The sequence below is a fragment of the Eublepharis macularius genome, chromosome 3 (assembly GCF_028583425.1).
Source record: "Eublepharis macularius isolate TG4126 chromosome 3, MPM_Emac_v1.0, whole genome shotgun sequence".
NCBI lineage: Eukaryota > Metazoa > Chordata > Lepidosauria > Squamata > Eublepharidae > Eublepharis > Eublepharis macularius.
Window position 1 is genome coordinate 59,506,986 of NC_072792.1, and position 25,161 is coordinate 59,532,146.

General features: G+C 41.4%; 1 protein-coding gene across 1 annotated transcript; it reads right to left on the reverse strand.

Annotated features, from left to right (window-relative positions):
* Window positions 1-387: 387 nt before the first annotated feature.
* MXRA5 (matrix remodeling associated 5) lies at window positions 388-21,803 on the reverse strand. The gene is made up of 6 exons (XM_054974091.1): window positions 21,598-21,803; window positions 17,906-18,035; window positions 16,920-17,310; window positions 9,805-14,565; window positions 8,285-9,185; window positions 388-3,758 (listed from the first exon to the last, which is right to left on the reverse strand). Exons 1-6 carry the CDS (start codon window positions 21,801-21,803, stop codon window positions 1,850-1,852), a joined length of 8,298 nt encoding a protein of 2,765 aa, XP_054830066.1. The 3' UTR covers window positions 388-1,849.
* Between the last annotated feature and the right edge of the window lie 3,358 nt (window positions 21,804-25,161).

The window sequence follows — 25,161 nt, forward strand, 5'->3', positions numbered from 1 at the left end:
GTAAGTTATTGATACCCCTGAGTAGAGTTGCCCTAGAGTAAAAAATATCCTGTGCCTTTAATGGGATGTTATTTATCAAGAAGAAGACTGGGCTGCCTGTCCCTTATCAAAGGATCTCTTTGAGCTATTTCTTATTTCTATAGCATGAATTTTGCACAATACAGCAAATTTGGAGGCAGTGTACTGGCAAACTATTGTAGTTCTATAAATATGGGAAGCCTCTTGGGCGGTTGACTAGCTTCATTAATAAAAACAGACCCATCTGTACTGGAATTGCCTATTTTATGTTCAGCTCCTATGTCATCACATGGTTTCAAGTATTGTATATTGCTCTGTGGAACAATTTCATGTTCACAAAGAACCACCATGGCAAAGTTGTGTGGAAAATATTTTTTATTATAAAACATACAGTATACTAATCTTAATATTATATAAAACACTGTCGAAATATCGGAGTCTTGTAAAGACCAATAATTTATACACTGAGACACAGGTCATTGTTATTCTTCCAGTCTCATGGTCTGATTGGAAAAACAAATAATATACAGAATGACTGAAATCTGCTAGGGATTACCTAGCTGTGAGGCATTTGCATTGTTGCAGTATTTATTGGTAGGTTGTCCAGGAATTAAATCAAAGGGTTTTTAAAAAATTGCTAATTGAAGTATTGATCCTGGAGAATGAACACAGAATGAATAAAAGAATGAACACAGAGCAGTTAGAAATTATGTCCTGTAAAGGTTCGGCTACATCACAGCAGTGCAGGGGATTAAAGAAATGGGATGTGTCGAACAATATCATCATCATCATCAACAAAGAGTTTTTTAAAATTGGCTCTTTTGTTACATTTTAATACTATTTTGGTATGTTTTAAGGTGCTTTTTGCATCAAGGAATCAATTTTCACAAGGAATCACTATTTTCACTATTAACGGACAGTGCATTTTAGCTATAGACTGAAGCAAAATGAACTAGGACAAGAATTTCAATTTGCTTACAAAGAATGCAAATTTATATTAACTTTTTCCAGCATTCCTAATCAAGGATGCCATTGGATCCAATTTTTTAGGAATTACAAGATGTAAAACAATTAATTTAGCAAGTTGGTACTAAATGTACTTTACTTCAATCAGATTTAGGCCAGATATATTTCAGTTTGTAATTGAACACTGCATTACCATATTGAATTTTCTTCCTCTGCCCTGTAAGGAACTCTTAATCTCACATCGTAGGAACACACTGAGAATCTCTCCATCCAGGGGCAACCAATGATGTGGGATGGGGAAATTCATACTGTAATGACATCATGTCATTTGATGAGTGGTCACACATGTTATGTAAGAGATTAATAACTGGATACATATAATGGTGTTATAATATAATGTGTAGATCCAGCCTTAAGGACACAGAGAGCAATTCAAACATGTTCAGTTTCCATGGATTCTAATGCTCAAACCCACTCACTGAAATTAAGGTGGTCTAAAAATTCTTAACGTTAACTGGATCTTGCTCTTAATTTTTTTTCATACAGCTATCACTCAATTTTTTTTTTTTGAAATTCACAAACTTGTTCTGAAACACTGACAGACTCTGAATTTTCTTCCAGATCTAGTTACAGGTTCTAAGGTGAAAAACCCAGATGCATCACTGAAATAGTCTGGAGGTCTTCTAACACCAGATTAGTACTTTGGTATTGCACAAAAGGTAAAGTTGTGATATGCCATTTATAGTGCAACCCTATTTTTCAACGCTTAATACAACTGGTTCCATTTAGCAATTATATTTTCCTAGCTGTGCTCACTTGGCAGGGTCTTTGGATATTTGTGTATTCAAAGGCATTTGTTTGAACTTTAGAATATGTGTATGTAGGTTGCTTTTGAATCGCTGCCAAGTATATTTTTAGCAGTGCATTTGTAGAAGCCTGCATCCCTTTGCATAGCTTGTTGGATGATTAATGAGCCCTGAGGGTGAAGGAATTTGTTTCCATACAGACGGGACTGAGCTCCTGTTGTCAGATGTGATTTGTCTGGGAGTTCCCATGTTATTTCTGCTTTAGGAATCCCAATGGCCATACAGTTCAGCTTCACTGTATTGCCAGGCCTTGCGTAGATGACAGGCGCTGGTTCGCTTGTGATACGGGGTGGGTAGGCTATCACAATCACTGGAACATTCATAAGGGAAGAACCATACTCAGTTGCTGCCTTGCACAGGTAAGTACCTCTGTCAAACACAGATGCTTCACGAATGGTAAGAGAGCCATTCTCCAGCAGGGAGAATCGACCCATGGTCTGAGAACCATCTAATACCATCCCATTGGGCAGAGTCCAGGTTATGCGAGCCCGCTGACTGGGCTGCGTTATGCAGTGGAGCTGCAGGGTCTCTCCATTTATGATGCTCACCAGGTTGTTATACTGGTTGCTGATTTCTGGCTTAAGGCCCACTTTGAGGAAGACCACTCGCTCTGCAGAACCACCTGAGTTCCTGGCTGTGCAGCGATAAGTGCCAGCATCCGTTCCAGAGAGGGCACTGATGTGAAGTATTCCATCTCTCTTATGATAAAACCTGTGCAAATGACTGGCTTTTTGCAGTTCGGTGCCATTTGGAAGGATCCAGGCTGTAGTCGGCTGGGGATTTCCATGAACTGAGCAGTTCAGATTGATGCTGTGGCCTGCAGTAGCAGTGATGTTTTCAGTGACTGGATCCTTGAAAGTGGGCTTTTCCACATGGTCCATCACTTGCAGCTGCACAATGAGCCTGGCTTCCCCACCTTCATTCCTGCCAATGCACACTAGTTGCACTGAGTCGGTCTGTCTTACACCACGAATATCTAATGTGCCATTACGGTGCACAGTGATTCTATTCCCATAATAGGGAGCAGGTAAGATCACTCCTTCTGGGAAGGCCCACATGACCCGTGGAGATGGGATCCCTTCTGCTTTGCAGTCAACCAGTTTACGACTGTCTTTCATAGCCATTTCTCTCACTGAAGTGATGATGCTGGGATGCCCATTGATTTTGGGAGGCTGGACATCGATGAGGATCAAGACAATTTTTCGGTCTTCCCCAGCATTGTTCCGTGCGATACACGTATAATTGCCACTGTCGGATCTTTGCATTTTCTGAATAAGAAGTGTCCCATCTCTGTACACCTGGTATTTATCTGATAGAAGTGGGATGGGTCTGTTGCTTGGAGACAACCAGGTAACTTTAGGTGTGGGCTCACCTTTGGCATCACATCCTACAGATACCACATCCCCATATGGAACACTGATAGTTGTAAAAGTTTTGTTTCTAATACTGGCAGGCTCAGCCACTACTTTGACTCGGACTTTCATCTCATCCTTGCCAATTTGATTCTCAGCATAACAGGTGTAGTCCCCCTCTTCTCTCAGTCCTACCTCATTGAAATACAGTGTTCCATTGTTGAATACCACGTATCTCTTTGCTCGGCTGCCGCTGTCATCAGATTGCATGAAAGTGTTGACCATGCTGCCATCTGGAAGACTCCAGGAGATTTCAGGGTTTGGCAGACCTGTGGCTACACAATCTACTTTCAGATCCCCGCCATATATCACCTTGTGGTTATTCTCATTCTTGTGTTCTATTTTTGCAGGTTTCATCATCACATTCACTTTGAGGACCACGTAGTCATCTCCAACCTTATTGCGGGCAACACAAAGATAGTCCCCTGCATCCTTGTCAGTGACAGAATGGATGACCAAAGTTCCGTTGCCAAATACCTTGATTCTGCTGTCCAAACTAATTTAGGAAGACAGAAAACAAAACACATGTTGTAAGTTTATGATCGTAATTTGAGCCAGAAAACAAATCATAATTATCTTCATTTTCAAGCAAACAATTCCATCCTGAAACGGACTCTCCTCTAATGGAAAGATGCCTTTATTTACGTTATGCTCTTTCTGAAGATCTAGTTTTGATTTATGCTGCATTTAAAAAATGGAAATGTAAAAAAACTTGTTTATAAACAACATGTCTAAATTCAAAGCAAACTTATTTGGGTAGATACACATGTTTACAAAATGAACAGGATATTGACAATAAACTCCATATGACTAGATATATGTGTTCATTAAATGAAGACATGTTACTCAAAGAAGAGCCACATTGCTATGGTTTTAAGTGCTTAAAATGAGTTATCTATTACAAATCTCAAAACATTTATATACATATAAGTGCCTACATTAAGTTAAAGTAGATGTCTGTGAAAACGGTTCTATATCCACGTATATAACACAAAATATTAAGTTTATATTGCCAAACTATTAAATGTATAATCCTTGCTGAAGGAATAGAGCCAGTTTGGTGTAGTGGTTAAGAGCACAGGACTCTAATCTGCAGAACTGGGTTTGATTCCCCACTCCTCCGCTTGAAACCAGCTGGGTGACCTTGTGTCAGTCACAGCTTCTAGGAGCTCTCTCAGCCCCACCCACCTCACAGGGCGTTTGTTATGGGGATAATAACAACATACTTTGTAAACCGCTCTGAGTAAGCATTAAGTTGTCCTGAAGGGTGGAATATAAATTGAATGTTATTATTAGAATGTATTATCAATCTATTTTAAATTTGTTACAAACAGCTAATAATATGATGTACAGTTATGATGGTTATATAGCAAATGAGACGTTTGCCTTGGAGTCACTGAGCATCTAGCCCCTTCAGTGTTACTCTTCCATCCATCCCCCATCCCCCCTTATACTTCTAGAAGAATAGCCACACTGTGGCTGCCTTTCTCTTAGACGATAATGAGTTGTTTTATACCAACTGAGATTACTGATCCCTTTACCCTAGGAGTATCTACTCAGGTGTTACTGAAGAAGGGCCACAGCCCAATGTTCAGTCTCTTTTGTATACATCTGATGGCGCTTAGTGAAGCACTCAAAGAGGAACTTGCATACACCATTTCTACACTCATAGCCTGAGTCCCCTTCAAGTATCACAAGAAACACAGCAAACTGAATGCACAAGTGACTGTGCAATCCATTCAGAGTCACTTTAATTAGAGATGCTTATCAAAGTCAGGCAGGGGTCTTTCTTTACCTCACTCCTTGAAATCCTTTTAACTGGACCTGTCAGGAACTAAGCCTGGGATCTTATGCATACAAACCACGGGCTCCATCAAAGTGCAGTGGCCCATTTCTCCACCATCAACAACAAGCTCTAGTTCTTGGAAAATGTATATGAGGAGTAGAGCAGTGAACCCACTGCAGTTGAACAATGATGCTAAGGTGTCAAAGATAATTAGTTCTGTCTTGCCTATCATGAAACCTCTCTCACCACCCTAGGAAGGACAGAGCAATGGCCCTAGCATTGATTCTTCAGCTGTGCTTGCCTAGAGAGGGAATGTGAGTGCTGCTGCTCTGAACCAGTTTTTGCACAGGGCTTAGGTTAGGTCCAGGTTCCAGCATGAAGACATTATTCTGATTTGCACCAGAGCTGATACCTTAAGATATAATCCTATGAACTACCACCTCAGTACATTGCCTCAGAGAATCAAGCCTGTTAACTAACCTTTTAAAAATCTAAAAGGTTGAACGAGATGCTATAGAGTTGCTGTAGAAAAGAGTATATTTGCATCATATTCCTCCCTCCAAAGTCTAATGAAATTCTAATGAAATTCATGCTATCATCATGTGGTGAGTTCATCTCCCAGTGGCAGCCCATGACTAGGGGTGTGCATAATGGAAAAAACAAGCCAAAATTACGCACAAAAATCGCTGGTTCGACTTGATAAAGCAGCTTCTGGAACGCTGAACCAAAACTGGGAAACTAAATTGAAACGAATCTCTTCCTCCAAAAAGGTTGCATTTTTGTTTTAGTTCATACCTTGCAATAGCAGGCAGGCACTGGGTTTGCTTTGCATGGCAGCATCTTGTTTTTCCTGCCAATTAAGTCTTCACAAGGGGAGACCTTTCAATCTTAGGCTGTAATTTGAAAGACAATTGTGTGGGACTACGCACTATTGACTAACATGGGACTCACATCTGAGTAGACCTGCTGAGGTGTATCTTGCTTTGTTTTGCAGCACTACCCAGGTACTGTTCCCTTTCCCTCGCACCCTTCAGGTCTCTGGAAAATTGCTGTGAGGAAGGATGGGGTGGGGGAGGGGGTTGATGGTCTATTGAATCAATTGAACTTGACACAAGCCCTGGAAGACTTCAGTCATAGGCTGCAATTCAAAAGACACTTTCCTGGGAACAAATACTGTTGAATAACATGGGGCTTACATTTGAGTAAACCTGCTGGGATAGAGATTTGATTATGACTGAAGAGATCTGTGTTCAAGTCTTTGCTCAGCCATAGAGCTTACTGGATAACCTTGGGCCAGTCATTTTCTGCGTAGCCTCTCTGTGTAGCTGTTGTGTAGGTTGTGGTGGTGGAGAGTGCTGTCAAGTCATAGCTGATACATGGTAACCCCTAACCCCTAGTGGAGTTTCCATGGCAAGAGATTAACAGACGTGGTTTATCATTGCCTGCCTCTGCAACCCTGGGCTTTGTTGGAGGTCTTTCATCCAATTACTAACCAAAGCCAACTCTGCTTAGCTTCTAAGATCTGATGAGATCAGGCTTGCCTGAGCTATCCAGGTCAGGGCGTTGTGAAGGTTAAAAGGGGGAAATATACTATGTGTACTGTTCTGAGCTCTACTACTGCTACTGCTACTACTACTACTGACAGACTTCTAATTAGTGAAGAATACCTTGCTATAAAATAACCTTGTCCATGTGTATGTGTCATCAAGTCACAACTGGCTTATGGCAACCCCAGCAAAGGGCTTTCAAGGTAAGTGAGAAGCAGAGGTGGTTTGCCATTGCATTCCACTGCAGAGTCTTCCTTGGTGGTCTCCCATCCAAGTACTTATCCTGCTTAGCTTCTGAGATCTGATGAGACTGGACTATATCACGCAGCCTTCCCACCCCAAAATAACCTAAGTGAAGTGAAAATCAAGACTTGTCAAGCTTGCACTTAGTAGCAAGCATAATATTGTATGTATATTTTTGATAAAAATAAAGAATTTTTACTAAATGTATATAAACATAACATATAAACGTAAAGTACATCTTCTACTATAGCATATACAGCCACAATCCAGCTCAAATTAGATAAATGGAGAATCTAGCATACAATCTTCTTTGAAATTAATGGCCCTAAACAATACTTAATTCAAGATGGAACACATCCCATTTTATTTTCACATGGAAAATGCTAAATGTACTTTACAGGCTAAAGCTATTCAGGCAGACCATTAATTCGTCTTCTTTCTTCATTAGAACTATTTCAAGAAATTCAAACCCAATCTTATCACTCCCTTCAATCAGAGGATTTCTTTGGGACAGTCACATGACAGTCTTTCTATAAGCCACTGTTTTTTAAACTTTCTGCCTAATGGGACCTTTCCCCACACTGACATGTGCAGAATCCTACCATGTGCATCGCAGGGCATTCTAAGGCACATACTGAGGTGCACAGTCAGTTCACATGGAATGCTAGTCAGGCTTTTGGGCCCTCATGGTTGTCCTGCATGAACCACGAGTACCCAATACAACACAACCAGACATTTTCTTGTGGTTGTTCTTGGCAGGGAAAGACAGAGTGGATGTAAACTTCTTTTCAGGGAAGATCTTCTACTGTTATAGTCCTTCTTGTGAAGAAATTGTTAACACATTGCTGAGGAATCTCAAGATTCCACAAACAACCACAACTCTAAGAAAACTTTTAAAATGCAATACTATGCAGGCTCATTAATGAGAAAGCTCCACTGAATTCAGTGGACTTATTTCTGAGTAAACATAAAAACGATCAGAGTGGTCAGAGCCAGGGTATTCTACTGGTTAAGGGTGGCTGAGATCTTCCAGTTTCAAACCTCCACTTTGCTTAAGCGGTAACTTTAGGCCAGTCACATTCTCTAACCACCTCACAAAGTTGCAGTGAGGATGAAGGGGAGCAGAAAACCAGGTGGGCTGCTGAACTCCTTGTACAGACATGTATATAGGATCAGGCTCTTAAGTTCAGACATGCTCATGGAATGCTGTATGAAGGAAATGGAAGTGTCACATTAAGGATTAAACAGTTGCTGGATGGAGTTTGTTTCCATTAAAAAATGATACATAATATATAAGTGAAGAGGCAGTATTGTGAACAGGTAATTATTTCTAACCAGAGAGCATAACACTGGAATGAAACAGGATTCGGTAACTTGCAAAGTGTCCTATCATCAAAAACCAACAAAGTATGATTGGCATGCCAAAATCAACCGCAGATCTTTTACCTGTGCATGGAATCCACCATTCTTTTTGAAGGCAGCCTCCAGAGAATCCGTGGCCAGGGGTCCCCTGATGCACTGCAGTCCAATCGTAGGGTGCTGCCATATGTCACATCAGTTTTCTGGGGAGAACTCCCAGTGATCTTAGCATTTGTGGACTGCTTCTTGACATGCAGCCATACCGATCTCCTGGCAGCACCTACCATGTTGGCTGCAATACATTCATAGCTCCCACTGTCTTTGGGTGAAACGTTGCGTATGTAAAGGGTTCCATTTGGAAAAACAAACAGATTCCCATGGACAAACTGGGAGGTTCGAATCTGGGTACCATCAAAAAGCACCCAACGAATGCTAGGCAAAGGAGCAGCTTTGGCACTACAGTGAATATGAACGTTCTGTCCCACACTGAGGGTAATGTTTTGCTGTTTTTCCTGCTGGATAATAGGTGGCAAGGCGGCTATGTGAAGTCTCACAGCAATGCTATCTGTCCCAGCAGCATTGCTGGCTATGCACTTGTAAACTCCCCGGTCTGAGAAGTTAGTGTCCTTGAGGGACAAAGTTCGGTTCTCATACAGAATGACTCTTGCCTCTGAAGTGCTCACAGTTTGCAATGTTTTTCTGTCAGGGAAAATCCAAGAAATGTGTGGGCTTGGAATTCCAGTGGCTTGGCAATCCATAGTCACCTTTTCTCCAAAATAAACAGTCACATCTCTGAAACGTGAACCTAATATTTTGGGCTGCTGGGCTAGGACTGTCAACAGGACAATCATTTTATCAGTACCATGCAGGTTCTGAGCCATGCAAAAATACTGTCCACGGTCCTGAAGCTGAACTTTCCGGATAATGAAAGTACCATTTTTCAAGACTTCAAAACGTTGTATCCTTGTATTAGCTGTCATTATAGCCCCTAGAAGATTCAGCAGAAAGAAAAGAACAACTCTTCATTATTCCTAAAAAGATTCTAGAAGTTGCCATTAATTTATGTTAGCAGCAGCTAACACCACTACTAATACTTTAGTAAAATAAAGGGGTATACGTATAGGAGCAATGGCCAGATAATCTCTCATGGAGACTCTGAAGGTTCTTGGACATTCAGACATGTACCAAGTGATGCCTCTAGCCTGCTCAATTGGTTTTAGATGATCATCATAACATCCATCTGGATCTGAATGGAAACTTCATCCACATTGTGAAGGCTGCTGGGGTGCCCAGACCACTCTTGCTAGATCAGTGTGATAATTATTTCAAGACAGTGGTTGTTAGTCTGTTGTCACAAAGCAAAACAGAAATCAAGTGACACCCTAATTTTTTAAAAGGTCTTAAAGGTGTCACTTGAGTTCTGTTTTATTTAGATCAGTGTGAAATACTGCACTAGAATAAATGCAGGTAAGGTCTGAGGTTAGGTACAACATTACAAAACACAGTAGTAATAATGGTAAACAAGCAAATAGGCTGAGTTAGGGATGTGGGGAGGAATGCAAGTTCTTACACTCTTTTGTGGCCGCATAAACCTTTAAAGCTCTTACCTGTGGATATTTTTGTCCAAGAAAGCAAAGGTTTTGGTTCTCCAGTGGCATCACATGGGATAACAACATCTGATTCAGCAAGGATGGATAAACTGTTAGATCCTTTTGTTAAAATCATAGGTCTTTCTCCCTGTGTGCTGAGATCTGTGGAAGGCTGAATTTTGCTGGAATTAAATGTCTTTCCTCCTAGTTTAGGCACAAACAGCACATGTGGACTGCTGTTAGGGATGCTTCGGGAGAACTGTAAGGTTGAAGCCATCTGAGGTTTAATACTTGGAGCAATGAATGCAGGAGGGATAGTTCCAGCTGGTGGTGCAGTACTTAGGGCTAGAGGAGGGACTGCAATAGCTGTGACCCTTACAGGAGTGTTCTGTGTTATAATACTAGTTGGAGAGAGAAATTTCTTCTCAGTTGTGCTTGCAGGGGCAAGCAGATTAGTCATTGGTTTTGAATTTATATCCAAGTATTGGACTACTTTGGTTCTGTTAAACAGGAAGGGTTGTCTGGGTTTGGGGAAATATGGTCTAGCTTGATTTGTTACTCTTCCATGTTTGTCTTTGGTATCAGGAAGATAATTATTGACAAAAACTCTGGATGGAATGTTGTATCTGGTCTCACCCTGATTGCCAAATCTGCTTGGAAGATTTGACTTCAGTCTGAATATTGGAGCTGCTGTTGTGGTGGCATAGGTCTCTGCAGGAAGAGAAGAGGTTCTTCTGTCTTGTGTGGTGTGAGCAGCATAGGCAGTTATTTCTGGTTTATTGGTATAATGAAGGGGAGGCTGATGAGTTCCAAAACGATGAAACAGACCTGGTACAATGAGATATGGAGGCTTCACTGTACCTCTCACAAGAGGGCGTTTTGGTAGTGGGAAAGCAGGTGGCTGATTAAAAATTGGTATGATTCCAATTGGTTGGTGAGGAGCATTTGGATTCTGAGATAAACTGTTGAGTGTTCTGCTACCTGATGGTTCTTTCAATTGTGCTTCCTTTTGTTGTGTGGTTATTCTGTTCTGGTTTGAATGGATAAAGAAAAGTTCATTCTTCCTTGAGCTAAATTTGGCTCTATTGGATCCTTTAATGTCAGGAGATATGACTTGACTTGACGTGTAATTTTCTTTAGTAGGAAAACGTTCAGAAAAATTCAGAGTGCTAGATTCTGATGGTGAAACAGTAGTAGCCAGATGTACAGATGCAATGGGCAGAACTGGAGAATAGTTTATTTCAGTTCTATGAACAGCAGTCTGATCATGATGGTTTTGTAACTGAGTGATCATTTCCTTTGTGTGACTCGAAGAAGTTCTTATTTGTGTTTTGTTATGCAAAGGGTTCATAGCTTGTTTACTTTCTGGGTTTTTTAAAAGATCATCAACTGTTGCTCTATAGTGAGATGAAGTCTCTGTTTCTCTTTGACGAGAAGATAATGTGACTGCAGTCGGCATTAGTAAGCCTGAAAAGTTCTTCAATTCACTGACATTTGAAGGAGCCGTAAAATGTACCGCTGTGCTGTTAACAGTTGTCCAATGCTGTACAACGGCTGGCCTTGATGGATGTGTTTTTGAGATGACTCTATTCTCTGGGGATGATGAGCTGACATGGTCTTCTTCAGATTCTGACATCAAGGAAACAGGTGACACCGGACTAATGAAACTTTCAACAGATACCGAAGAACTTTGTGTATGTGCATCCCTGCCTTTGTAGCTTGTTGTAAGAACATTTTCTTCAATAGATTTGATGAATTCATTGTCTGTTGATGCTGTTAATTGATGCTGTAATCTAGGATATAAAAACAGTTCTGAATCAGGAGCTGAGGTCACTACTTCAGGTAGCGATATCAGCATGTCTTTGGCAGTGTTAGAAAGTGTTGCAGGTGTTCTAGGCAGCAAAGGAGAAAGACTGAGGACAGAAACTACCTCCAGATCATGGACTCTGATGGATTTTTGTAACGCTCTAGCACTTGTAGTTAATGAAGGGCTTAATTCCAAAGGTTTATGTTCATTTGCAGTTTCTGCTTCAGCACCAGGTTTATGATGATTCCTTAAAAAGTACCCTTGCAAACTTTGGGTTGCATCTTCTATTTTAGGTTTATTTTGAACAGAAGGTCTAACTTCCATGGGAGTGGCAGTAGGAGGAATAGGTTTTGGCCTTCTGAACCTTAATCGCCTTCTCCCATGTCTTCTTCGAGAATGCTTGGGAAGCTGTGAAGCAGAGGTACTGCTTGTTCTGCCATGTTCTGGAATCATTGCCACTGTGGTCAGCTTGTTAACAGCAACAGCAGCAGCAGCAGCAGTCATTAGCCAGCCATTCTTTTTAAGTGGAGCAGCAGTACTTTCCAAAGTAGAAACAGACTCTGGTATTGGAGTATGTACGTTTTCAAGTGCTACTCCATCCGATGCCCTATTTGGGTGAGAATTTATTTCTACTTGCTGATGTTCTATGCCACTACTGTCCCCAGGACCAGAATCTTTAAATGGAGAAGCAAGAATAAAAATGGTACTCAAGACTTTTGAATTTTCAGAGGCACTATTGTCTGCAGATACATCGCCTTCAAGTGGTAGTTCTACAGAAGAGGATGTATACTGTGTGGTTCTAACCCCCTTCTGTGCTGTGATCAAAGTACTCTGAATATAAGGCACAGTGCTTATTATTTCTTCATTTGACTGCTCTTTGGTGAAAGCATTGGGTACAGTTGGGGAATAATCTGTTCTCAAAGCATGTGACTGTACAGTTGGAAAGATCCAAGCATCTTTCGAAACAGGTGTTTCCACGTGGTATATCCTTCTTGATGTGTTTGATGATCCATGTTTTATAACAGACTCTGTCTCAGCACTCACTACTGTGGGTGATTGAACCTGATTATAATCCTGTGCACTGATAATGGGAACAATGGTGACTGAGACCAGCTTTGCCTCATCCAAGTAGGACATGTCACCAGAAGACTCCTCTTCATTGACAGGAGATTCCATAGTAGTCTCTTGAGGGGGACTGACAATGGGAGGGGGAGCTCTTGTAGTTTTGTGCATAAGTGGAGTCTCTGTAGTAATCCTTAGAGAAGGGACTGGAGCCATTGTTGTTTTAGGAAGATTTCTGCCACGAACCTTGGCCAAAATGCTGGCCCACTGTTGAGGATTAATCTGTTTATTTGCCATATTTATTCTCCTCCGAGATTCAAATACTCTACGTCCCTCAGCAACATTGATCTCTGGAGTCCTATCCATTCCTTTCCATAATTTCATTTTATGTTTTCCCTTTTTATTCTTTTTCATGTGGCCATGAAAAACATAGTCCTTCTTTTGCTTAAGGGATACTTCATGGTTCTTCAAGTGGATATGTTTACTTACAGTCTCATCAGTCTCTCCAGCACCTGATCCTTCATCATCATCTATGACTTGAACCTTGGTTTTTACTGAGGTTCTTGAACCAGGATGCTTTTTTAATTTCATGCTTTTTGAGGATCTGCTAGACCCCATTTTATTTACTGTTACTCTGACAGCAAATTGATCTGATCCTTGTTGGTTTATAGCCACACACCGATAATACCCACTGTCACTGATGTGGCTGTGTGGAATTAACAGTGAGCCATTGTCTAAAATGTACCCATTGGAGGAGTTTGATAAATCATTGAGAACTTGACTGTTTGGAAGTATCCAGCTTAAGTGTGCATCTGGTATGGCCACTGCAGTGCAGGGCAAAAGTATGGATTCCCCCACATTTTTTTGAACCTTTACTATCTCAGAGTCTGCTGGCTGAAGGACTGGAGGCTGCACCAAAACTCTATATGACATTGAATCAATATCACCTCTCACTTGAGCAACACAGTAGTACACTCCTGAATCAGTATAAGTTGCAGATTTGATGATCAACTGACCACTGCTGAGTACAGAAAATCTACTGTCCTCCATTTTGAATGGAGCTTTCAGTTTAGTCCCATCTGGAAGAAGCCATTTAATGGAAGGACTTTCTGTTGCTTTCACATTGCAACTCAGCTGAGCATCTGAACCCTCTACTACACTCTGAGCTGCCTTTGTGTGCAGGTCTTGCTCTATCATAACCCAGCTGTTTCTCTGCTGTCTGTTTCCTTGAGTTTGAAGAGTTTGGGATACATGGGTAGAAAAAGACAGCACTACTTTCTGCCCAGTACTCTGGCGTCTATTTAACTGGATGTGTATCAGAGGTTGCATTACCCAGGCAGGCTCAGCAAGGATTCTGCCTTTGACCCCTGTATAATAAAGTGCATCATAATCAGAACCTTGCCTGTAATGGTAGCTCAGCTTAGGTTCATGGCTGAGCACTTGTTCTCTTTCTAATTTGACAGGGACTTCACTATAGTAAGCAATTAGTTTCCACAGTTTTTCATAGTTTTCTCGATTCATAAGGCACTCCATATCCAGGGAAATGGAGGCATTGACTTCAATTTCTTGGGGAGAGATTTGATTCCACTGGATTTTGGTAGAGTCTGATGGTTTCTTGATTTCACAGTGCAGATTCACAATGTTTCCATGCTCATCTGTCAAGTTCAGGGTAATATTCCATGGAGTCAGTTGAAATTCTTCGCTGTGAAATTCAGAGCTGTTGTCATCTTCCTCCTCTTCCTCCTCATTGTGGCTAATGTTAAGTTTTAGTGGAGACTGTATGATGGGCTTTGTGCAGGAAATGTCTTGCAAATGTTGAATATCGTGTGTCTGGAGTTGCTTAGGATAGGTGCATTTTGGGCAAAGCTGCCCATCCTCATAGATTTTGTCTTTTTTACACTTTAGGACACCTGGAAGACAAAAACAAAAACACCTAAAAAATCCACAGAACTTTCACATAGAATGTTATTGTGCAACATTTAGAGAGGCAAGGACTTCAATCTTAAAACAAGTTGAATAGAAACACACTAATTCTAGTTCTTTCAAAAGTTCTGATTTGGGGGCATAATTAGAAAGTGAATGCCAATTCTCAATAAATTATGAAGTGAAAATGTATTTATTTACCTCATTTATACCCTACTTTTCTCCCCAATACGGATCCAAATCAGCATACATTGTTCTTCCATTTTATGTTCACAATCACCCTGTAAGGTAGGTTAGGCTGAGTGTGTGTGACTGGCCCACAGTCAGCAAGCAAGCTTCCATGGCAGAGGGGGGATTTGAACCCAAGTCTCCCAGATCCTAGTCCGACCCTATAACTACTGCACTATACTGTCTCCACAAAAGATCTTTTCTTTTACACACCCCTGGACTATTAGTGTGCCTAATGGCCCCTTAGCTTCCAATTCTATAAACAAGGAAAAAGGCTATGCATTTTTAAAGTATTTTGATTTGGGTGTACCTTTTTTAAAAAAATATATATATTTCTATTGTTTCTCAGATTCCTTAAAACTACTTTATAAATTTGACAACCCTGGTTATCACCACTCAGAATTCTGTAATCATCCCTTCCAACACCTATATAGATCATACACCCATATTTTGATACTGCCTGTGCTATAGATATCTTTTTGAAATGAGAAAATGTCACAGAATGCTTTACAACATTGTATGGTATTTTTAGGATGCATTCTCAGGTTCCATGGGAACACCGTTCATCTTGCTCTGCTCAGCAGGTAACCACCCCTGCTGCCTGGGCAAGTTCTTGCTCTTTAGGAACAACTGTTGGTATGATGTCTACATGTGTTTCTAACAAGACATAGTCCTTACTCAGGGATGTCAACAGGAGTTTGTCTGTAATCACACTCATAAGAAAATGGCAGGACTTAGTCACTGACCCAAGGAGTAAATTCAGAAATTAGCCTTTTCTCTAGCATGATAAGTTTTGTAGTTTTCTGACAAATGCCTCCCCATCTTAAATTCTTTCTTGGAGTCAAATACCAAGAAAAACAGGTAAACAGTTCACGCACTGACATATAGAAACCAAATTTTAAAAAATCATATGTGGCAAATCACAGGATGAGTTCAAATGTGCCTTTTTATATTTGATGGAACTTTTTTTTGCTGTTGTATTGTTCACTGTTGTGATGGAATTCAGATCAAAGAAGGTTTCCTAAGTGCAGCACTCAGAGAGCTGGAAGTTAACAACTGCCTGGAATGAGAGATTGATTGGCCAATCAGGCTGCCCCCTCGTCTCTCTGATTGGCCAGTGAAAACCAGCCCTCAAGATGAGAATTAGTGCTGACAGGGTTTTGAGTTGAATTGAATGTGTGAGAGAGTTTGACAAGGAGGGTCAGACAGATTTCCCTTTGAAGTGAGGAAAAGGAAAACGTTTGCTCTAACTGTAACAAACTTGTCTTAAAGAAGACTTTTAGTTACGGATTCCAAATATAAAAGCCAGCACAAGATAGAACTGGTTGTGTATTTTTGGCAGAGTGGGTGGGTGGTCACTGAAGTGAGTAATTATGTCTTCTTAGGTGAAGAAGAAGAATTCCTGCCCAGTGACTACAAGTGAGTTTGGCTCTAAGGAGGATCCTGGGTCTGTTATAAAGGGAAAACAGTGTTGAACTAACATCAGGACACCTGAGTTGAAAAGGGAAATCTGTGAAGAAACATTGTTGCTTTAACCAAAGTATTAAACAAAACACCTCTAACTCTTACGGACTGTAAACATAGAAACTAAGCTGCCAGAAAACTATTTTGCCTATTACTTTTAAAGTATTCTGTTCTACCAAGAAATATTACCTCAGTAATTTCATCCCGACTGGCCATATTCCATCCCTGCCTGTTCAATAAAGTTGCTGTTTCTTTTTAGAGTTATTCAGCCTCTAGTGCCATTTCATACAAAGAAGAAGAGGGCTTCTGTTTTTCCCCTATCAAGTTTCTGGGCTAGGCTAAAAAGTAAAAAATATAACTGCTTAACAAGGATGGGACAAAAAGAACTTTACAACCATAAACAGAGATGTGCTACTTGAGGCTGCTCAGTCATAGCAAGCAAACTTGGATTTTGGTGGGAAAATCTGCCTCAGTGTGGGGGAGTGAATGGGTGTGCGTGTGTCTGTCATAACTGTTATCTGCAGTGAATCATGGAAAGGAACTCTATGAGCTTAATAATTAAATAATACCAACCTTGACTATCTAGTCCAAAGGAATACAAAATATATGTACAATTTTCTAGCTTCCTTTAAAAAAACCTCTCTCTTACCTGTAGACTTTTCATTCCATTCAAGAAGCCATTTCAACCTGCAGTCACAGGACCAGGGATTCCCATGAAGATACACGTTTTCTAGGAGTGGCATTTTTTGAAAAATGCCCACAGGGAGTGTTCTAATAGCATTTTCAGACAAGTACAGGTGCTTTATCGTTGACAGTCTGAAATAATCAAGAACCATAAATGTGGAAAATGTGTTGGGGTGAAGCTGTTGGAGTAAATTTCCTTCCAAATGGAGAAGTCGCAAGGAAGTTAAGCCATTAAATGTATTTGGATGGATGAATTCAATTTGGTTGTGGTCCACATGCAGCCTCATTAGGCTTGAAAGCCCTTGTAGGGTTTGACCAGTTAAAACTTGCAACTTGTTGTAGCTTATTTTGAATACCTAAATGATCAAGGAAAATTAGTAGATTAACACTTTCAATAGTGATATAACATTTCAGAAAAACACAGAACACACTATAGGAAAACGTATTACCTCTGACTCAGAGGAATGCTGTCATATTTAAGTCCTATTGAAATCAAAAGGATTTAAGAGGTACATAACTTGCCCCATTGATTTCAATGACACTTAAGCATGATTTAATGAATCAGGGCCAAAAATAGGATACTAAAGTACTTTATGAAATATCATAATAGAATGATTCAAAACTTCAAGAAATGAAAATGACTACACTGTTCACAATAGAAGTTTAACAATGGGTAGTATCCTACCAAAAGAGCATTCCTCCAAATCAAACGGCTCTTCCATAGGGTAATATGCTTATTTCATTACATCTATTGATGTGGATATCTAAGGGTTTGGAAATGCTGTCATTGATAGAGCTTTCTCCAGCACCAAGAGAATGGAGTAATCTTGGCTCATACCGAGTTCTGGATACATGAAGGAGCCATATAAAGTCTATGTATGCACTACAAAAAGTTTTTGGAACAGAGTAGAACACTACTATTGTTATTCAAAGGAAACACATTGACTCTACCTGTAATGATGACAGATTTTTTAAGGCCCCATTAGGTATATTTTGGATGTCATTCCCATGGATCATGAGAAGTTCTAGTTTTGTAAGTCCAGCAAATGATTTTTCAGCTATAGTCTGTATACTGTTAAACCTGGGAAGAAAATACTTTCAGTTACCTTCTGTAATGAATGACAGCTGCATGCTGTGAAAATCTGACATTTTAGGTAACTTTGGTTTGCTCTTAAGTCATCCACTTAATTTGACACGGTTAATGAAGCATTCTACTAACAAGGTCATGCATGCGTTATGTTCATTTTCATAGATGGTATCTAAAGTCAGTTTTCTGCTTCTTTGACCACTTCTAAATAAAAAAGTGTAAATTACAATTCCCGAGTCTAAATTGGAAGTGTCAATTAGAATAGGTTCCCCCCACCCTTGTATCCCAGCAATATTCGTTAATGAAAAGAAGCCAAATGATGGTGATACAGAGTCTGGCAATCCAACAGACCTGTAACAGTGCCAACAAAACATGTAACAATAAATGAATAAAGATTTGTATAGAGGACATTTAAAAACGGATGCCTGCCAAGCCATTTCTGGAAGCAGAAAACCACAGCTACTAGCTAAACTGCTACATTTGCACATATAGTATACAACTATGTATTTAACTGTTAAGATGAATCTGCAAAAATTTGGGTCTAGGTACTAAGATTGTGATCCCTTTAAAACAAAATAATTTATAAAGCATGAAACCATCTAAGGCAGAGGTGGCCAAACTTGCTTAATGTAAGAGCCACATAGAATAAGTATCAGGTGTTTGAGAGCCGCAAGACATGATGAACTGAAGTGACTTCAGAAGAGGAGGTGGGTTTGAGGGAGTGTCCTGAAAGTAACATCACAGGAAGAGGTGGGGTTTTGGTGCAGTATGCTGGAAGTGACATCATTGGAAGGGGTGGAGCTGGGGAAGAGCCATCACCTGACCTTTGACTTGGATGGGACATCACAAAAGTGACATCCCATCCTTGCTAGGCTTCACCCCTAAAGTCCCCAGATATTTTCTGAGTCAGTCCTGGCAACCCCAACATTTTAATTGAAATTATGAAAGATATGGGAAGAAAGAAGGAAGAAAGGAAGGAAAAGGGGAGAGAGGGGGAAAGGCATGGAAAGAAAGAAGGAAAGGGAGGGAGGGAAAGATGTGGAAAAAAAGGAGGAAAGGGAGGGAAAGAACTAAACTGAAATCAAATGTATGGCTGTGGCAACACTCAGAGACCTCTGGGAGCTGCACAATATGTCTAGAAGAGCCACATGTGGCTCCTGAGCCGTAGTTTGGCCACCCCTGATCTAAGGCTATGTTTAAATAGATTTGTGAATCACCGAAGCTGTGATATGGGCTACTCTCTGAGATACTGAAAGAAGCACACAATGCTCTAAAGCTGGACAGGCAGGAAATATGCATTCTTAGTAGAAGAAATATTTTAACATACTGATCTGTGCCCTATGACTTTACTGAGCAAAGTTTGAAGACTTCCTCCAGCCTAAGTTGTCTCTTTTCAAGTTAAGTGAAATAACCCTCACATCGGAGATAGTCTCCTTAGAATGGAAGAACTTTCTGTCTCAGAAGCACATTAATTCATCCACCTCTAGCTTCAGGTTTATGGGAACTACACACTGAAAGTCAGGACTCAGATCCACATCAGACCCTGAGAGATACCATGAAGATCCCAGAGAGCACACTACCACTAAGATCTGACCAAAGATAGGAACTCCCGCATAATCAGCTGGCCTGCAGAATAGCCAGTTGAATGGTAGTAGGTAAACACAGGTCATGTGGTAAGGTCAGGTTTTTGGCTTTTGTAAGGAATATTTGCTTTGATCCTAGGACCCCGACTTCTTGGCTTAATAGGAGTTGGGTCTGTATGAATCCAAACAGCAGAAGCTTCTGATCTGTTAGAATCTGCATAAGTTTTTATGTGTTGACAGGGCTGGAAGTTATTTGTTGCGTCCTGCCACCTCAGAGCTGTGAGTGTGGGAAATCCATATACAGCCTCCTGCTGCCAAAAACTAGAAGTAATTGGCTCTGACTGGATTGGTCTTTTAGTAATTTGCGTCGCGATGCATCCCAAGGCAGCTAGGCCTGGATATTGTCAGAGCAAGAATACTGGTAGACCAGATAAACCTTTGGTCTCTCTCTGTAAAGCTTATCTTTCACTACTTGATCCTAAATTATCATGTCATTATTAGAGACTCCCTTTCCAAATACTGCAAATCACCCATGCTTTCATCTTTTTGAGATGACAGTCTTTATTCTTAATTATATCAAGGTCATCAATTCCTTGTTCCCTTGAAGCCTTTTTTGTATGAATTAATGAATTAAGTTTCTTGATCTTTCAAAGCAGAGTTGTTCCATTGCTTTTGGCAAAGCTCTGCCAATTCACAATAAATGGATTTTCAATGTTGTCATGCATTCAGATTGACATTTCTTTTTCTTCTTGAAAGAAATCATATCCTACTCCAAATGTCATCTCATGAGAGTCACAAGTAGAAAAGGAATTAAGTTCTTTTTTCTCTTTGGAAAATACCAGAGATCATAAAAGTGGTTTAAATGATAGCAACTGAGTGCTGTAAATTTCTGCGGATTAAAAAAATGCCCTAGTTATTTCTGTGATGCCTTTCCTAGAATACTACATAGAAGCCACTGTTGCAGAGCCAAAAGTAGTCTTCTCTTGTGTTTGAGTTATTACACAATAAATGAGCATCAGAATTAGCATTACAGCAAAAATGTCAGTTTGCTACAGAGTCTGGTACTCAAAATGGGCTGTTGGAGCTGGGCATACATGCAGCATGTAGCCTGAGTGATTTGCAGTGCCATCCTAAGCAGAGTTACATCCTTCTAAGTTTCTTGAAGTCAATGGGCTTAGAAGAATATAACTCTGGTTAGGATGGTGCAGTTGGGAGACTAGAATGATGGAGCTACAAGAAAAGCCATGACTACTGGTAAGCAAAGACTGGAAAAAAGGTGTAGAAGAGAAAGAGCAATACCAGAAGTGATGGTAAGAAACAGATTACTTGGGAAAAAATTCAAACTTCTAGAGCAAGAAATGTAAGGATGTTAGTAGAAAGAGAGTGAGAGAGAAAGAGAGAGAAAGGTCAATGTCTAACCACAAAAGCCAATGCAGACACCGTGGAACCAATAAGTAGGAGTAACTTCATGTGAAATCTTTGAAGATTGGCAGGTTGGCACATGAGAACTGAGGAAGGAAGCTAGAAATCTCTGAAAGGAAGATGCGTAAAAGTTGTGGTATTTGTTGAAAGAGATCCTAATGTCTGTAATAATAATCTTCATTCAGAAACTGCAATAAAAAGTATGTGGACCGGAGAGAGTTTTGAGTCAAATGGAGAGGAAGTACACATGATGCACATTCCATGCTGCCCCATCCTTTTGGAAATGGACTAAAGGCAGACGTAAGAGAGATTTGAGAGCATATAACAGTCTCACAAAAATGCCAGTTAGAAGAAGAAGACAGGGATTATAAACCTAGTTTCATTGGTATTTCTCTTTATTGAAAGCTTTTGATTTGCATGGCAGAGGTATCAAATTGCAACTCTGTTCAGTAGTGATGCACAATTCTTCAACTGTATGCAACATGTGGTATGAACTCTATAGGATTATACTCCAAAAATGTAAAATGCTACAGTAAAATTGCAATACAAACCCCAAGTTGATTCGTTCCACATGTTTTGAGATTCTTGTTGGCACAGCTACTAAGGACCGAAATGTGCAATGAACTTCAGTGGGAACATAACAGGCACATGGGTGAGGACACGTAAGTGTGATTTCTGGAAGCCCCAGAGAGAGAATCAGCACCACGGATAGTGCCCCCAAATGTGGTTTCTTTAGCATCTTTTCAAATTTCTTCATTTTGCAGTATCTATTTCATTTGTAAAAGAAGGTAACATTGTTAAACAAATATACATATAGCATGGCAACTTAAGATATTACTTAATTCAACTACACTGTCACTGTAAGTGCTCCTAAACATTTCTGCTATCAAATGTGCCCCTGATATTGTGACAGGGAAGTTCCTGTTATATGCCATCCTAACCACTTTGGAGTCAGTGTCCAAGTGTTAGCTTGAAAATTTATCTGTAACCTTCTGAGACTGCAATCCTAAACATATTTACTAGGGAGTAAGGCCCATTGAACTCAGTGGGATTTACTTATACGTACAGATGATTAGGATAGCTCTGTAAATGAGCAGACAGGTACAAGTTGTGTGTGTCCATAGGCCATGACACAATGATAAAAAAACAATATAAGTGATATTCTATAAGTATTCATCTGCTGTATTGTTTTAACCATTGTGTTGTGTCCTATGGTCACACAAATAAATTGCCACCTCTCTGGTTATCTACAGTGTGATCCTATGACAAAAATACAGAAGTAACCTTCCCCAATAATCTCAAATTAAGGACTAAAATGCATTAAATCATGGACATAAAGTTTCAAGTAACAGTCCATTATACTGCAAACCTTCTTTGCCTATTGCATAGTGTCCAAATAATTTTACCACTTCTTTGCCATAGTCAAAACAATCATTGTGATATGTTTTGTATCTTATTATTATTACTCATAAGCAAAAAATACAGACAACTTTTTGTATATTTCTCTTGAACTGTGGATTAGGAATTTACTTTCAGAGATGGATCTTTCAAATATGTAGTAAACAATGCTCTCCATTTTGCTTTCCAAACAGATGCAGTGCTATAAATTAAAGAGTTGAAATAAGAACAATTTATCTGAATTGTGTGGATTCACTGGTTAGGGTACCAAATTAGTTGGATGTAGTGGCTGCAGTGTTAGAGTAGTACCGGAGACACCCAAGTTAAAATCCCTACTTAGCCACAGTCACTGGGTAACCCTGGGCCAGTCACATTTTCTCATATCATGTACCTCACACAGTTCCTATGGGGGATGGAAGAGTAAAGCATGCTGCCCTGAGCTCCTTGACGGAATCTGTAGGCTAAAAATGTATAAATGGATAAGTAGAGAGAATCTAGCACATTTAAAAACTGCTGCCAAAGGGACTGATAAAGTATCCCATAATATTTCGTGCAACAAAAAGAAAGGACAAAGATGCAAACAAACATCACATCAAATAAAGCATGACAGCATACCAAGATATCTCCCATCCAATCTGTTACTAGTGCGGTTGGTACATGTTCCTATAAAGGCCTCACAGGCTGGAAGCAGGAGGACAACTCTGGCCCTCTCCTCCTCATCAGAAATAGCTCTCAAGTCCTTCTTTGCCTTAGAATTAGAGATGGGCATGAACTGAAATACGAACCAAAGTTTGTGACAAACTGGGCCAGTTCATGGTTCACGAACCAGCGGTTCATCAGAGCCCATTTCTGACGAACCGCCACAAACTTTAGGATGGTTTGTTTGGTTCATTTTTGGTTTGTCATTGCAGACAGCCTGGTGCTAATCAATCAGTTTCCTAGGCAACAAGGGACGGACTTTTTGCAGACCTTCTGCTGACCCGGAAGTGGCCTTCTGCTGGCCCAGAAGTGAAAATTTGCTGACCTGGATGTGACAAACTGGTTCACGAACCGGGGTAGGTTCATGAAAGTTCATGGTTTGTGAAATGCGACGAACCATGAACCACATGGTTCATTTTTTTTCTGGTTCATGCCCATCTCTACTTAGGATGTAAGTATAGCTGGAAGCATGCACTGAAGTTCTCAGGCTTCAGTACTGTAGCAGTTTTGATGAATGAAAGCATGAAAAAATTGTTGATAGTGTGAGGCCCCGCCCTACCCGCCGCCGCCTCACCCTGCTCTGCCGTGCCCTTGGGCCTCGTTGGGGTGGTGGCAAAGGAGCTCCCTCGGCCTCAGACTGGGCAGGGGCAGCAGTTTAGCCACTGGCTTCTGCCTCCTACCAGCTGCCTGGAGAGCTTACGGCCATTCCCTCTCTCTCTCGCTTCCTCACTCTGGCCGTGCTCGCTCTCCCCGCCAACTTCTCCTCCTCGGCGTCCTCGGGCTCCTCCCTTTTATGCCACCACCTTAACCAGCTTCCCACCTCCCTACCAATCCGTCACCGTGCTCCCTCTTCTCCCCGCCTCATGCTCTGCTGTCTGACCCGTCACTGGTGCTTTCCCCTGTCTGTTCCCACATGCTTTCCCTCAGCCCGCCTGCCTCCTCCAGCTTCCTCCCTTTCCAGCTCTCTGCCAATCCTCTTTCCTTCCTCCAGCTCGGGCCGGCCTCGTCACACCGGGGAGCCCTCCCAACCATCTGCTCCCCAATCAGGCTCGGCGCTGCCCGGGGTTCCCACCTCCCTTCTGTTGCCTGCGTCTGCGCCTTTCCCCTTCCCAGCCCGGGCCTCGCCCGCCCATCCGTCATGTCCCTGGATGGCCGCCACCCCGGCGGGGGCCTCCCCGGGCTTTCCCCGCCCGCCGTCGCCCGCGTCGTCGGGAGCATCGGCCCCGGGCCCATCAGCGCGGGCCGCAGCGGCAGTGGCGTTCCCCAGCCCAGCTGCCTCCTCCGGCCTGCGCTGCGCCCGGGCGCCGCTCTGCCGCTGTGCCTGTCGGCGCTCCTTCGACCCCCCCCCGGGGCCTTGAGGTGAGCAGGGGGGGTCCAGCGAGCGGGGGGGGTGTCAGCGGGGCCCGGCCCGGGGCCGGGGGAGGGCCTGGTCAGGCCCAGTCCGGGGCAGGAGGGTCCTGCTCCGGACAGATAGGCTGATCAATAGCACCTAAAAAGAACTCTCTGGCTGTGCATAGAACCTTTGTGATTCTTCTGCTTCATCTGCCTCAATTCGCTCTGAATGCTGCCTGATCACTTTTTCCTTTCCCTTCCTGTTTGCCTGTAGTCACTCCCCCTGATTCTGCTATATTATCCGTGATAATGGCTGGATTATGCTGCGCAGAGGGCCAATGAGACAAACAACTGCAGCATATCATCAGCTTGGTCCTAATGCTTTGTCAAGGGGGCAAATTGCCAAATCCACCCATCTGTTCCAGACTCTATAAGTCACTATCTCTACAACTCATAGGACTGAGCCATTAGTTTTCACAAAGCTATTGCTTTGTCCATATATCTGTTCTTATATATGCAAGCAATAAGGCCGTTATCCCTTTCCTATGCAATCATATGCAAAGCATTATATCTCAGAAAAGTGGCTGGTCAGGCTGAAGGGCTTTCTCAAATGTCTGTGGTCAATTCAATAAGCAAAAAACACTCTGTGAAATGTCAAAACACAATGAGCTTAATGAGTTGTCTCT

What these genes read in the sequence shown, in the direction of transcription:
- MXRA5 (XM_054974091.1), bottom strand. Translation starts at nt 21,803, where the DNA reads ATGAAGAAATTTGAAAAGATGCTAAAGAAACCACATTTGGGGGCACTA. An exon ending in AAAATCTGTCATCATTACAG is followed by an intron (nt 17,311 to 17,905) that starts GTAGAGTCAATG and finishes TTGATCATTTAG; the next exon opens with GTATTCAAAATAAGCTACAA. An exon ending in ATGGTGGATTCCATGCACAG is followed by an intron (nt 3,759 to 8,284) that starts GTAAAAGATCTG and finishes TTCCTAAATTAG; the next exon opens with TTTGGACAGCAGAATCAAGG.